The 14,191-nt window shown below is 39.6% G+C and overlaps 2 protein-coding genes across 5 annotated transcripts in view; both read left to right on the forward strand.

The window, feature by feature from the left end:
* Nucleotides 1-8,277, forward strand: part of LOC309662085 (uncharacterized protein) — a 144,367-nt gene extending 136,090 nt beyond the window's left edge. The window contains exons 4-5 of one of the 2 annotated variants that reach the window (XM_082464502.1): nt 5,852-5,952; nt 7,629-8,277. In XM_082464502.1, the coding sequence (XP_082320628.1) occupies nt 5,852-5,905 (54 nt within the window). In that variant the 3' untranslated portion in view covers nt 5,906-5,952; nt 7,629-8,277. Of the gene's footprint in view, nt 1-5,851 lie in introns of both variants that reach the window. The other variant, XM_082464501.1, reaches the window with a different exon arrangement.
* A 196-nt stretch (nt 8,278-8,473) lies between these two features.
* NMU (neuromedin U) overlaps nt 8,474-14,191 on the forward strand; it is a 40,249-nt gene continuing 34,531 nt past the window's right edge. For all 3 annotated transcript variants that reach the window (XM_082464493.1, XM_082464495.1, XM_082464494.1), the window contains exon 1: nt 8,474-8,723. In XM_082464493.1, the coding sequence (XP_082320619.1) occupies nt 8,615-8,723 (109 nt within the window). In that variant the 5' untranslated portion in view covers nt 8,474-8,614. The remainder of the gene's footprint in view (nt 8,724-14,191) is intronic.

A 14,191-nucleotide genomic window follows, 5' to 3' on the forward strand; every position in this document is an offset into this window, starting at 1 on the left:
TGTATGTCAGACTCACAGAGAAAGAGAAAGCCTTTGCTATAGCTCTGAGGCAAATTCAGGGATCAATCCGTGAATCATATGAGATTCTTACGGAAAAAGGAATGGTTTTCCAAAGGAAGGGATGTTATGCAGGCAAAAAAAATGTATGCACTCCTAGTTTACAGATAATCAAAACTGGATCTTTCAAACGTCAGTTAGTATCGCAACAGCTTGCTGCTAGTAGGTGGTGCTGCTCTGAATCAAGCGCTAGATTGTCCAGCTCCTGTGCTCAAGTTCTCAATCATGAGGTCATACTGCCTGCAAGAATTCTTGCTCTCCTGGTTACATAATCCCAGTGTCTAACAGCATTTCTGTATTTACGTTTATTTTCTACCATATGCTGATTGACTCTTTTCTTTATAAATTCCATCTTCTCAAGTCTCCCACACTCACTAGGTCAGAATAGGAAACAGAACCCAGGACAATGAAAGATCGCTTTATCATTCCAATATAGTTATAGGGTGTATCACCATTTATACAGTAGATATATGCTTAAAGGTTGTATACTATTATAAATAAAAGTTTTATACATCAGTTTTTTATTTTCCTTATTCATGTATATATATTTTTGTGCTTATTGCATGCCAAGTACTCTTAACACCGAGAACTTGAGTTATAGAACAATATGAAAGTGACTATAAGTGTTTTTAAAAGGATTAAAAACCTGAGTTGGTATTCTCCTAGCAAAGGGAGACAAATAATAAACAAACCAACAACTCTATAGATAGAAATATCTAGTATGGTGTCAGGTGATAATAAGTGTTAAGCAGAAAAAGGTGTGTAAAGGAGATGGGACGTGCTGAGAGGAAGAGGGTGCTATTTACTATCCAGGGATCAGGGAAGGGAGACATCATCAATTATGTAACATATTTGCCTTGAGTGCTTTGCCCAATATAGAATTAACTCAACACTCCTGAAGGTCTCTATTATATGATAGGATATAATGTGGTAGGATAGGAAAGGAGTTGAAGGCAATTCTTTGGTATATTTTTAAAGAGAATAAAAGTACAGGAGGACAGAAGGATGAGAAAAAGAAGCTCAAATTATTTTTATTGATCAACTACAATTGCCACAAATCAAGTGTTGGTAGTTAAACCATTAAACATATGGATGTCATGATGAGAATATCAGGGTTGATCTGCTTGGAAACACACTGAATTAAGGCAATGGTTGCCTTAATTTTATTTTTCAGTTTTCTCTAAGAAGTAAATCTATTATTTTGCCTACTTCTGCTTTTTCCTTTTAAGCTGTTTAAAAACTCTGAAATTAGGGTTGAAACTCAAGATTGAAAGTAGCTTACATATGTACTAATGGGTGAAAACAGAAAAAAGGACCTGTGATTAATTTTTGAGAAAAAGGGATTTGATCACTTCATAGATGAACAAAGGGAATAAACTACTCAACACTGACTAATTTTATTCTGCTCAGAAATGTCTTAAATTTCTAGTATTTAATTTAGAGCAACATGACATACATCCATATACATTGAGCATTTCATATCTGTTATGGTCCACTTAAAAAATCAGAGCTAAAAGTATTTGAGACACTAGAGATAAAATGAGTAGTGATTACTCCTTTTATGATACTAACTGAAATGGCACTTACTTTTATATTCAGAAACTCATTCCAGGTCTCTTTTGATTAGTTTATTTTAGCATTTTTTAAAAGATCAAATAATATCAATTTTCTTTTCCTTTCTTTCAATTACCTTTGACCAAATGCAGTAAAAAATTTTATTTGGGCTTCCCTGGTGGCGCAGTGGTTAAGAATCTGCCTGCTAATGCAGGGGACACGGGTTCGAGCACTGGTCTGGGAAGATCCCACATGCCGCAGAGCAGCTGGGCCCGTGAGCCACAATTACTGAGCCTGCGCGTCTGGAGCCTGTGCTCCGCAGCAAGAGAGGCCGCGATGGTGAGAGGCCCGCGCACCGCGATGAAGACTGGCCCCCGCTTGCCGCAACTGGAGAAAGCCCTCGCACAGAAACGAAGACCCAACACAGCCATAAATAAATTAATTAATTAAAAAAAAAATAATGATCTGGGGCAAATGGCAGTGTGTTAATGGTTGGACATACCAGAGCAAGTCATGTAAATATGAAAGTAATAATTAATTTCAACTGCAGAAGAGCAGATTAATCACTTGTGCAAACTGAAATTTGCAGGTAATTTGTCAATGTTTATGTCAGGAAAGCTCTAGAGTAGCTTTAATCCACACATCTGCATTAAAAAAAAAAATTTTATTTTAACACACCTGTGTAAAGAAATTACATATTTTTTCATAAATACAGATGTCTTTAGAAAATATAATCGTTTTGACTCATTTTTAAATAGATTGAAAAACCAGTCTAGTGATAAAAAATGGTTGTACAACTTATTGTGTAGAAATAATAAATTTTACTTTATCCTTGTATTTTTTAATTGTCATTTAATTTTAGGTTCCATTTTTATAAAACTTCCTATGTCTGGAAGTATCTGTTTTGCTTCCAGCTTTGCCACGATGTGATTCATAAGCATGTCAAGAAAATCTAATAAATCTTTCATTAGTGTGTATAAATATTTTAATTGCAGTTTAAGGAACAGGGAAAGATTCTGCCTTCAACGGATTGGAATTTTTTTTAACGTCATGTTTCAAATTAGTAATAACAGTGCTGCATTTCTATAATGGCTTTACCCTCGGAACATCTATCACGTGAAAATCTAGCCTTGTGGGCATCAGTGTAACTGCAAAAAGTTATTGACTTCTTGCTTTTTAAGAAATTCTCTTATTACTTTTCTCAAAAGGAATTTATCTCTAAAGTCTCTCTGCGATAAACCTATGCTGCTTTCAGGCTGCATGGCAACCTTCTCTGGCCTATACTTAGAGAATTCACCAACAGTATCTCCACCCACAGCTCCTCCTGAGTGCAAGAGACTGAAGAGATGAAATCTAGCTCCTTTTGCAAAGACATTAGCAAGAATTCCTCTTGAACATATAAATCTTTTATTCACCATTAGTCCACATCACAGTCACTGTGTGCATTGGATGAACCTGAAAAACAACCTCAAGCGGAAGGACTTTTAATAATGTTGCTCATTATTCCTGTAAACTGTTTAAAATAAATTTTATCAAATACTTAGAGAAAATAAGAAGAGTTTCCCTCTCCTGTAAAGGATGATGTTGCATTTCTTAAATTTTGTGAGCTGCTACATCATTATCAGGGCAAAGTTAATTATCCTACAACAGAAAGCCTTAAGAAATGTAGATGTATTTGGTCTGTGGTCCCCCATTTCTTGTATTCATTATTCTTTTTTTGTCTCTTAGAAGAGTGTTTTTCCTGCGTTGATTTCTCAGTACAGTGTAGTTCATCCAAAAGTCTTTCTGAGTCAAGAGATTTTCCTGGAAGCAGAGAGGTCAATATCTACCTAGTTTGAAGACACAGATGGGAAAAGGAAAAGTTAAGATTATTGGAGTTACTATAAAATGTATGAAATACTATTGTTCAAAGAGAAGGCAAACTCAGTTATAAACTGGGAATTTCATCCAGATGCCAAAGTTGTTTGTGGAAAGAGCTGAAAAGTATCCTTGTCACTAAATAATAGATACCCATCTTCAGAAGTAAATAGACCCCCAATCATTTGGTCATTTTCTTGTAATTGCCACAAATGACCCTCTCCCCTTGAACCTGTGCTCTGTAACCCCACAGTTGGCTTCTCCCCTGAATTCTATTTAGAGACCGAAGGCTAAATTGAGTCTTTGGAGCAGTTTGCTTTTAACTTCTGTAATCTCATCAGAACTTTACTCTTCAGTATTAGATACCCTTAAGCAAAAACTTTTCTCTAAATTTCAAATTTGATATTAGGGTGGTATTTCTAAGTGAATCATCCTGCATGAACTTAAGCAGTAAATAACAGAAAATTGGGAAGATGCATGACAAGGTGCAGGTGGTCTTAGAAAAGATAAAACAAGACTCAGAGTTTTCAGCATTTTGTTAGTCTATAAATCTTACAGGTGACACTGGCTTAATAAACGCTTCCTGAATGAGTGAGTGTCCTATAAACCGTTTAGAACAGGTCATCACAAAATCCACTTGCCATTATTTATATAATGATGCTATTCATGAATAACAGTTATATCAAAGTGACTATTAAGACCAACATTCTCCATCTGGGTTTTATGAAGTATATATTTTCTGCCCTGAAAAAATTAGTTAATGACTATAGCGTGATACAGACATGTCATTGATACAGACATGTCTTAGGTGAATGCCTTCACAAAGTTCTAGAGGACGATTTCATAGTTACCAAGAACATCCAGGACTGTTATTTGTTAAATAATAAAATTTGTTATTTTGTACTGTTATTTGCTAAATAACAAAATTTGGATATTTAATGCCAAAAATAGACAAATTTTTCTTGTGCTAAATTGCAGAGGCTGCCACCATCCTCTGCCACAGGTCATCATCATTGTATCTGGCCTGAACTTCTTTCTTTTTTTTTTTAAATTGAGATGTAATTAACATACCATAAAATTTATCCTTTTAAAGTGTACACTTCAATGATTTTTACTATATTCACATCATCACTGTCTAATTCCAGAACACTTTTTATCACCCTAAAAGGAATGCCCCTAAAAGGAATCCTCTATTCTTATTAGCAGTCACTCTTCTTTCTTCCCAGCCTCTGGAAACTACTGATCTATTTTCTGTCTGTATGGAGTTGCCTCTTCTGGATATTACGTATAAATGGGATCATGCCATTTGAAACCTTTTGTGTCTGACTTCTTTCACTTAGCATAATGTTTTCAAGGTTCATCCATGTTATGGCATGCATCAGTACTTCCTCCAGTTTTATGGCTCTGGTGTGGACTTCTACCATGTTCTCCCTACTTCTGCTGGGGTCCTCCACAGTCTGTTCTCCACTGAAGCCAGGGTGATGTTTTGCAAATGTAAATCGAATCATCTCACTCTTCTACTTAAAATCCTTCAAAGACTTCCCATTTTACTTAGAGAAAAAAAATTGAACTCCTTCCCATGGTCTCTAAGACCTTTCAATGATCAGGACCCCACCCTGCCTACTTCCCAACATCAGCTCCCCATATTCCACTTACTCACTCTGTACCAGTTCTGTGCCAGTTACACTGGCTTCCTTCTGCTCCTGGAAACTTCAGGCTTGGCATTTCTTTCAGTTTCTGCCTCAGGGCCTTTGCACTTGATGGTCCCATTGCCTGAGGCTCTTTTTTCACAGATCTTTCTGGTTTCTTCTTATCTTTCAGGGCCTTTCATATCATCCCCTCAGAGAGGCAACCCTAGATAATCCTGTGTCAAGTATCTTTCCCCCAACTCCCAGTCACCTTCTATCATTTCATTACCCTGTTTTCTTTATAGCGTTTACTACTATCTGAAATTGTTCTGTTTTGTTTACTTGCTTATTATCTACCTCTCCTTGAAAATCTGTCAACTCCATGAAGGCAGAGACTTTAACTGACTTGGTCTCTGCTATATCCCAAGCTTCTAGAATGGAGCCTAGAAGGTGCTCAATTAATATTTGAAGGAATGCATGGCTATCTTGCCTAGAACTCCTAAATCTTCCAGATCTTGCCCCTACTCTCAGCTCCTAAAGCTGGGTCTCTTTATTAGACTTTACTAGACTTAGCTCTTGCCAACTACTGCCTGCCTGAGTTTCCATCTGTTGCTGACTCTCCCATTCTCCTGACATTCAACCATCCTCCCCTTCCTAATGCTCTCTATGATGACTTTTCTAGATACCCCTGTCACAAGCTAGCAGGTCTCACTAATCTGTAAGTCCATGATTTAATTGAGCCTTCATTCTTATAGGTTGCAAACAGAAAGCACAGTCCAGTTGCCAATTTGCAAGAGATAAATAGGTGAGAGGAATCAGCATGGTACCAAGAATCAAACTTTCAGTCTTGAACAGAGTAAGTAGGAATGCATTAGATGCTGCACTATACCTGGTGGTATATACTGATGTATAAGCTCATGTTAGATGAATGTGAACTACATACAGATTGGAATGTTTCTAACTAAATTGTTAAGCCTCCACTGTAGAGATCTGGGTTCTTGCTTCTTTGGAATATTTGGACAAAAGGGAACCTTGGGAATCAGCTTCTTCCCATTTAGTCATTTGTGGAATTCCACACCCCACCCCCGCCCCACTTAGCTCCTAGGTAAATAAAGTGTCTATTTTCCCTCATTGCCTCGTCCATCTTCTCTTATCATCCAAGTCACACAATAGCACCACCATTTGTCTGCAAGTCTTTTCTTAAGCATTTCTTCAAAATAACAACTCATATACAGTGAGTAAAAGGAAAAGCCCTACATAGGGAGGAAATAGTTGCCACACAGTTAACCAACAAAAGCTCCAGATGCATAAAGCATTTCTATAATGGGTAAGAAAAAAGCTAACAACCCAAAGGGGAAGAATAGGCAAAAGAGATAAATGGACATTTCACTGAGGAGAAAACAATAATGGCCAATACATTTGGGAAAAGATACTCATCCTCATTAGTAGTGGGAATTGCAAATTAAATCCACAATGAGATACCACACCCACCAGGGTGGCAAAGGTTTTTGCAAGGATGTGCAGCAATGGAACCTTCATGCACTGCTAGTGAAGTGTAAATTGGTACAACACATTGGAAAACAATCCAGAGTTTAACTAGATATCCCTATGACCTAATAACTCTATTCCTAGGTATATAACTCAGAAAACTCTTACATATGTGCACCAAGGGCCATGTACAGGAACATCCAGAGCAACCTGATTCATGCAGGAAAAAACCTTGTAATACACAAGTCATTTCTTTTCCTGACCTGCTGGGGGTATAAAAGCATCGAGCCCCCTATTTCCAGGTTCTTCTGTTCTCACTGACATCTCACCCCACACAAGTGGGTGAGACTAGTGATCTTTCACAGCGCCGCCAGGAGACACAAGGAAGGCAACGGGAAACCAGAGGCTTCTTCCCCCGCCAACATCCTTATTTCATTTACATTCTTTGCACTACTTTTGTACTACTTTGGGCATAAATCAAGGTACACACAATCTTGACTCAAATCTATTCTCATCCATCTTTGAACCTGGACCAGACTCTATAATCTGTCCTTGCTCACATGCTTTAGGGGTACAAGGAACTTTAAAGTGGTAGGCATTATTTTTTCACTTTATCTATCAGGGTTATTCTCTTGCCTCTCTGTATTTCTGCCAGAGCACCATCCCAATGGGCCTTGTAATACAGCTATTTGAGTGTGGGTTTGGGGTCCTTTATTAAATTGTAATTTCCTTCAGGAAGATTACTAAATGTTGTATCCTTAAGGACATGTCTTGCCTATGGTGGGTTGCACAGTGCATGTCTGATACATTAAAATCCCTGATTTAGAGGAGACGCACCTTCAGAGAGTAGAATGGCCAGCAGCTCCCTCACATGCTGATACCCTTAGATTGTTTAATATCTCTAAGCATCATCAAATGAGAATCATAATACTTTTATATCCCAGAGGTGCTGTGCATTTTAAATGAAATAGCACGGGAAAGTGCCTGACATAAAGATGTCTCTTAAGAAATGTTAATGTACTTCCTTTTCTACCCTTTCCTCAGCGTTCCTTTCAAAAGGAGATCAAATAAGATCCGTCTTCCAACTTTCTGGAGAAAGAAATTAAAACTATCAGCTGGTGCCCTGGAGGAGGCTGCTTCGTGGATGTTTCCTCTTAGGAAGGAAAGTATGGAGAGGGATAGCAGAAGTCAGGTCACTCTGGAAATCAGAATGCAACAGCTAGGGAGTGACAGCAGGGAAATGCATAGAAAAGGGAGTAACCTTAGGACTGGAATTCCACAGGACAGCCAGAGACCTTCTAGAACTGTTAGAAATGTAGTGTGGTCAAGCCTCAGCAGCCCTTTCTTCTTAACCGTCTTTAACAGACAACCACTTTTCCCTAAAAGGTCTCAGACCAGGTAGGAATTTGGGGAACACCACCACCATGAACCTGTCTGTGTTGCTCTAATATGCCCCGGGCGTTGGGCCAGGAGCTGAGGATGAGCAAGGGAACAGAACAGAGGTGCTTTGCACCGAGGTGGTTACTGGAGCGCTGGGACAGGAAGGAGGGGCAGAGAAGGCTTCCCGGGGAGGGTGCATAAGGGGCGTCCCAGGCAGAGCGTCGCCACCGTCCGGTGTAAAAACCGACATCCCAGCCTCTTCGGGCCGCCTGCCTTGCCATTTCCCTCCAGCTCCCATTCATTGCTTCCAAAGAAGGGAAGGGACTTGCCTCGTTTTAATTCCATTCTCCTCTATCCCAGAGACCCTAGGGCGGGGGCGACGAAAATGAGTGGTACTCTGAGTCAGAAACTTGTGAAGGGGGCGCGGGAGCCGTGAGCGGGTTGGGAGTGACGCGAGGGAGGCCGGGGGCGGGGAGGTGACGCGCGCGGGGACCTCGCCGCCTCAGCCCACGTGTCCGCGAGATTTAAAAGTTGGCAGAGCGCGGGTGGGTCAGTCTGGCGGCCGAACTGGGCGAACGGCGCGCCAGGGACGCAGAGGCTCAGCCAGAGCATCGCTTGGAGCGCGGGCTGGTGCAGTGCAGGGTCCCGGGATGCTGCGAGCCGCGAGCCGCCGCCCCGGGCCGCCCCCCGGTCAGGTGGCCGCTGCGTCCCCGCTCCTGCTGCTACTACTGCTGTCTTGTTGCGCGGACACCTGCGGAGGTAAGCCGACCCCGCGCCTGCCAGGGCACCCGCGCCACCGCCTGGTCCCGCGCCGCTCCTCCCCGCTGTGATCGCCGCGCTCTCTTCCCTCCCTTTCTTGCCTCTTCTCTTGGCTTCTGGGATTTGCCACCCCCTCGTGCCGCAGGGCTCCCCAGGTTCTCGCTCTTAATCACAGGAGCGGGTCGGCGCCCGAGGGCAGCCAGCGGCGCAGGTGCCAGTGGCCGGGCTCGAGCGCGGACCTGGGCCTGGCCTAAATCCCCAGACCGGGCAGCCTGAGGTCGGTGGAAACTTGTAGGGCTCCCTCGGGTAATGGGAGTTAAAACAGTGAAAATGAAAATGCTTTTCCTTTGACTGCAATCGCTGGAGGGATTGACGGTGAAGCAAAACTAGAGTAGGTTTGATAGGAAGCCTCTGCTGCTGATGCGAGGTCAACTTGCAAAGTGCTCAACTTCCTTGGTGAGTGATCTGTTCAGATAATCCCCAGCAATAACATGCCCCGTTCTGGCCGTATCGAAGCGGAAAGAGTCAGCTCTGTGCCTCGTAGGTTTTCAGGGACCAGATCAGGAAAAGGAATAGAGGCCTTCGTACAATGCGGAGTTGGAGAAGCAAATGTACAAGCCGGGCTTTCAGTCAGTGCTACAGCTAAAGCCAGTGAAGGCAGATGTGGTTTGATAACAGTAGGGACTTCCTGAGCTTTGCTTAGAGGAAAGGTGTGGGAAAAGCAAAAGCAAGGTCAGGAAGGGGTGTCTGAAGCTTGGGAGACAGTGTAGAGCGGATGCAACTTGTTCCAGTGGAGAGATCACTTCTCTGTTCCCTTAAGGTTACCTTTCCAGGTACCTTGAGGGGACCATCCCTCATCTCCCAGCTCTAAGCCAGGGCCCCTCCAGCCCCTGCCACTGACCTACTAAGATCATGAATTTTCTAGCTTCTCAGCAGGTCTCCTTAGTTTCCCTCTGCTCTCCTTCCTGTCAGTAGGATAAACGAGGGCTGACTGTTTCATCATTGCTCAGAATGTTAGGGACTTGAAACCATAACTGTGGGGACCTTTCTTAGCATGTAGCCCAGTCCTCAGTTAGAGGTGGGGGAACTGAAACTATTATTCTTTTCCTAATTTTTTTTTTTTTTTTTGCTGTCCTTTCATTGTTTTCCCCCTTTCCTTAAGGAATTGGAGATGTAGGGAGGTGGGGACACCTGTGCTTGAAAAGTAAGGTAATTTGGCTATGAAATCTAAGCAGTCAGAAGCTAGGAGACCTAAACCTTCTCCATCACATATTCAGCAGTGCTACAGCATGACTTATGCAAAGTAATATTAATCTTTTTCAATTTTAAATTTATTATTGGTAAAATTAGTTTGGTAATTTTTATCTACCTTATTAAGGAAGAAGATAATCATAGTTTAATTTTTTTCCTCTGTAAAGCAAATGTACTTTCCATGCATGTTACGTACTATATGCTTGCAGTGATTTTTGCATCAGTGGGAGGTAACTTCTTTTTGGGGGGGGAGGCAGGGAAATTTTCAGGCTTCTGGTGATGGAGCAGAAACTATAGAAAGCAGCAGCTCATTTCTAAAAAAGGCAAGTCTTGGGTTTTATTTTCAAAAGAGCATATCATGTGGTTGACCAGTCATCTCATAAATATCCCCAATATTTCTCAAGCAAAGGGATGAGATACCTCTTTCCCTACTACCCTTTTCTGTCTTCTTTCCCCTTCAGATCTGCTCTTGATACCAAAAAATTAATTTTATCTCTCTAAAAATGTGATGGGGAGGGAAGAGGGTGAATTTATCCTAGTATGATCTGCCCTGGTGATCTGCCCTAGTCCTGAGCCCCTAAAGATAGCACTGGAGGGGAAGCATGACATACATAAGCAAAACTGGGAGATAATCTACCAAGATTAATCATTACGCAACATCCAAGTGGATGTATTGAAAAACAACAAAGCAAATGCCACAATGCCAGAGGAAAAAAAAATCTTGTCAATAAGTGCAACATCCTTGGCAAAAATGAGTTAGCAGAGCATAAAATAGCAATGGGAAGATAAAGGACCAGCCACAGATTCGGTGGCTGGAAATGGTTTACTATTCAGAGAACATTAAAATAAAGGACATTTCCTGAAAGAGGGGCACATCTGTATATCTGCAACAAACTGTCACTTGATGTGGCCTCTGACAATAAGTGATCAAGCGCCCAAGACTAAATTAAGAAGTGTCTTTTCCTACTCAGACCCCTATTCATGGAATAATTCTTAAAATTCAGTCAGCAGTAACAGTTTCTGACTTCCAAACACTACACTAGTTAAGTACTAGCAATGAGAAAAGAAAATTGATACCACTTTTAAAATAATCAAGTCTGTTTTTCTTTCTCTTACACATGGTATATTTACAGATCACAAGTTGTCTATCCATATTATTTGCATTAGTTAGATTGTACAGTATAAGACTAAAGATTTCACTTAACTAGATAGTGTGAAGTATAAATATCTTGAAACTGATTGATCAAAAACAATGCAGTTTTTAGGCTGTAGATGACAGTGGCACTGTCCCTGACAATACTTGGGAAAGTATCTAGTATGGCTATTTGATTAGTATAAAGCCCACATCTGGGGTATCTTGCAAGGAAAATCACATCAACGTTAGTTAACAAATAGACAAAGGGGGAAAATTTTTCCCTTATGTTTGGAATTCAGTCATAGGATATTAATGGTTTTCTATAAATTATAGATAAACATTTTGAAATTTTGGCTTCTCTAACCTTTTTACCCTGAGACTGTGTTTTGTGTAAGAGCCACAAAGTACCCCTTTTTGATTATATAAGTGCTTGGGACTAGGTTAGACATAATGGCAATTTTGGTGTGACCCATGCAAGCTTGGGGACATGGAAGGAGGCAAACTCTCCATGCTCTTGGTAAGGCAGTGGGGAGGGGGAGCTTCCACTTTTACTGGAGGATGGGGGTTCGTCAGGAGAAGAAATAATATGAAACTGTATTCTTTAAACAGGAATGCCCTGTCAAACAGAGATTAACCATGGTATATTGAGTGGAGAAATCAGAAGTACAGGCAGGTGAAGACTGAATCCAACAAGTGGAATTCCTTGTGTATTTCCCTGCGTCATACTTGACTCTGATTCTCTTCAATCAAATACTGCTCTCTCCCTCCATTCCTCTTTCTTTTACCTTCCTATTTTTCAAAGCTGTGCACTCTTAGTAAAAACGGATGAGTAATGCATCCAAGCTGTAAGGAATGGGCCTATGGATTTTAGATTTTTTTCATGACAACATTCATATCCCCCTTTTGGAAATATTCAGACTTGTTAAAAAGGTTACACCTAAAATGTTTATTTGAGCTCCCTAGTTCTGTCAAATAAGAGGCATCCTCTGTTTCTTTCTACAATGCGGCGCTCACTCCCCCGGCTATTCACTGTTATTCATGCACCAGCAGCATCGGTATCACCGGGAAGCTTGCTAGAAATGCAGACTCTTGGGCCTGTCCCCCAGTGACTGAATCAGAAGCTCATTTAAGTAAGATCACCAGGTGTTTTGCATGAAAATTTGAGAAGCACAGCTTTATCCCTTCCTGAAAACAGAATCAGCTCAGAGTAATACCCACCAGACAACAGTGACTTTGGGATATACATTTGTGCTAGGGTGGGAAATATTTAATTGAGAAGTGTGTAAGTTCATTTGTCCACCTTGAATAGCTGTCACATGAAAGGGGATTCAAACAAATCAACTCTCTACTATGGACTACGTGACCCCTGTAAGTTACTTCTAATGCTGGGTACAGAAAATGTAGCTAAATACTATTACTATTATTAGAACATAGATTAAATACTAGCACAAATTTTTGTGCACTCAAGGCAAGACTTATCTGAAAAGTGGTAGAATTAGAAAAAAAAATCTGTCAGGATTTGGAGCCTGGTTTGAAATCTGCTTCTGCTATGTATATATTTTGGTGATCTGAGACAAATTACTTAATCTTTCCTTCCTTCAATTTCCTCATCTTAAAATGGGAGTAAGTAGAATAGCTAACTTAAAAGGTTGCTATGAAGGTTAAAGGACATGATACATTTTATTTTATTTTATTTATTATTATTTTTTTTTTTACTTCTACAGACACGTTTATTGACCTAGATTGAACATTTTAGAAAAACATTTTCTAAATGTTTACTGTAATGTATAGTTAATTTTCCCAATGGTAGTTAACCCTGGATTTTACAACTAAGCCTATGATTTTGTTACCAAATGTAATGAAAAGCTTTTAAAACCCTTTAACAATCAATGGTATAAGTTTCACATTCTCATGAATATATAAATTTGCTATAATTCACTTCTACTGATAAAGTTTGTATTGTTTCTAAGAGACCTTAACTTTTTATTTTCTGGAACATATTATCATTAGTCACAAATAATCTTATTTTTTTCTGGAGATAAGAATGAATGGCAGGAGCAGCATTTGTGAAACCAAATCTAATATGAAACTGACTCTTTCTTGTGAGTAAATTTGAATTTTGAAACAGTAAAACAATAAGGTTTAATATAAAGCAAAATAAATTTTTTATGTTTATGATCTGCCAATTTCCCAGAAAAAGTTTTGTGGTGACTTTAGTTATATACCAGATACATTAAAATCACCAATGGACAACACATCTTTTATTCAGGTGCCATCTGAAAGTTTTAAAAATTTGTTGACTTAATATCACTGAACTGTCCACTTTAAAATGGTTAAAATGATAAATTTTCTGTTTTGTGTATTTTACCACAATTTTTAAAAAATGTGTTGTTTGACAATTTTTAGGTTTTATAAAGGTGGATTGTATTACCATAACAATGAAAAATTTAAAAGACTGCCTCTAATCTCATTACCCTATCAAGCAATATTTACATTTTTATTTTCTCTTCCTGTTGTCTAAAAACATAATTCCACATAGCTTCAATATAATTTTCCATTCTTATCTTTTCATACTAAATTTAAATTTTATGATTCATAGTTATACTTTTTAACATTGTATTCACAAGGTTTCATTGAGTTGGTCATTTTTTTTTTCAAGGTAACAGTAGTGTTTTATTTTTTTTTAATTGCACACATGTCTATACACCTAATAAATAGGTTTTCTCTATTCTTTTTTTATACAGCAGGTTCTTATTAGTCATCAATTTTATGCACATCAGTGTATACATGTCAATCCCAATCACCCAATTCATCCCACCACCACCACACCCCCAGCCGCTTTCCCACCTTGGTGTCCATACGTTTGTTCTCTACATCAGTGTCTCTATTTCTGCCCTGCAAACCAGTCCATCTGTACCATTTTCTAGGTTCCACATATATGCGTTAATATACGATATTTGTTTTTCTCTTTCTGACTTACTTCACTCTGTATGACAGTCTCTAGATCCATCCACGTCTCAACAAATGACCCAATTTCGTTCCTTTTTATGGCTGAGTAATATTCCATTGTATATATGTACCA

The sequence above is a fragment of the Balaenoptera physalus genome (genome assembly GCF_965194825.1).
Source record: "Balaenoptera physalus genome assembly, chromosome: 5".
Lineage (NCBI taxonomy): Eukaryota > Metazoa > Chordata > Mammalia > Artiodactyla > Balaenopteridae > Balaenoptera > Balaenoptera physalus.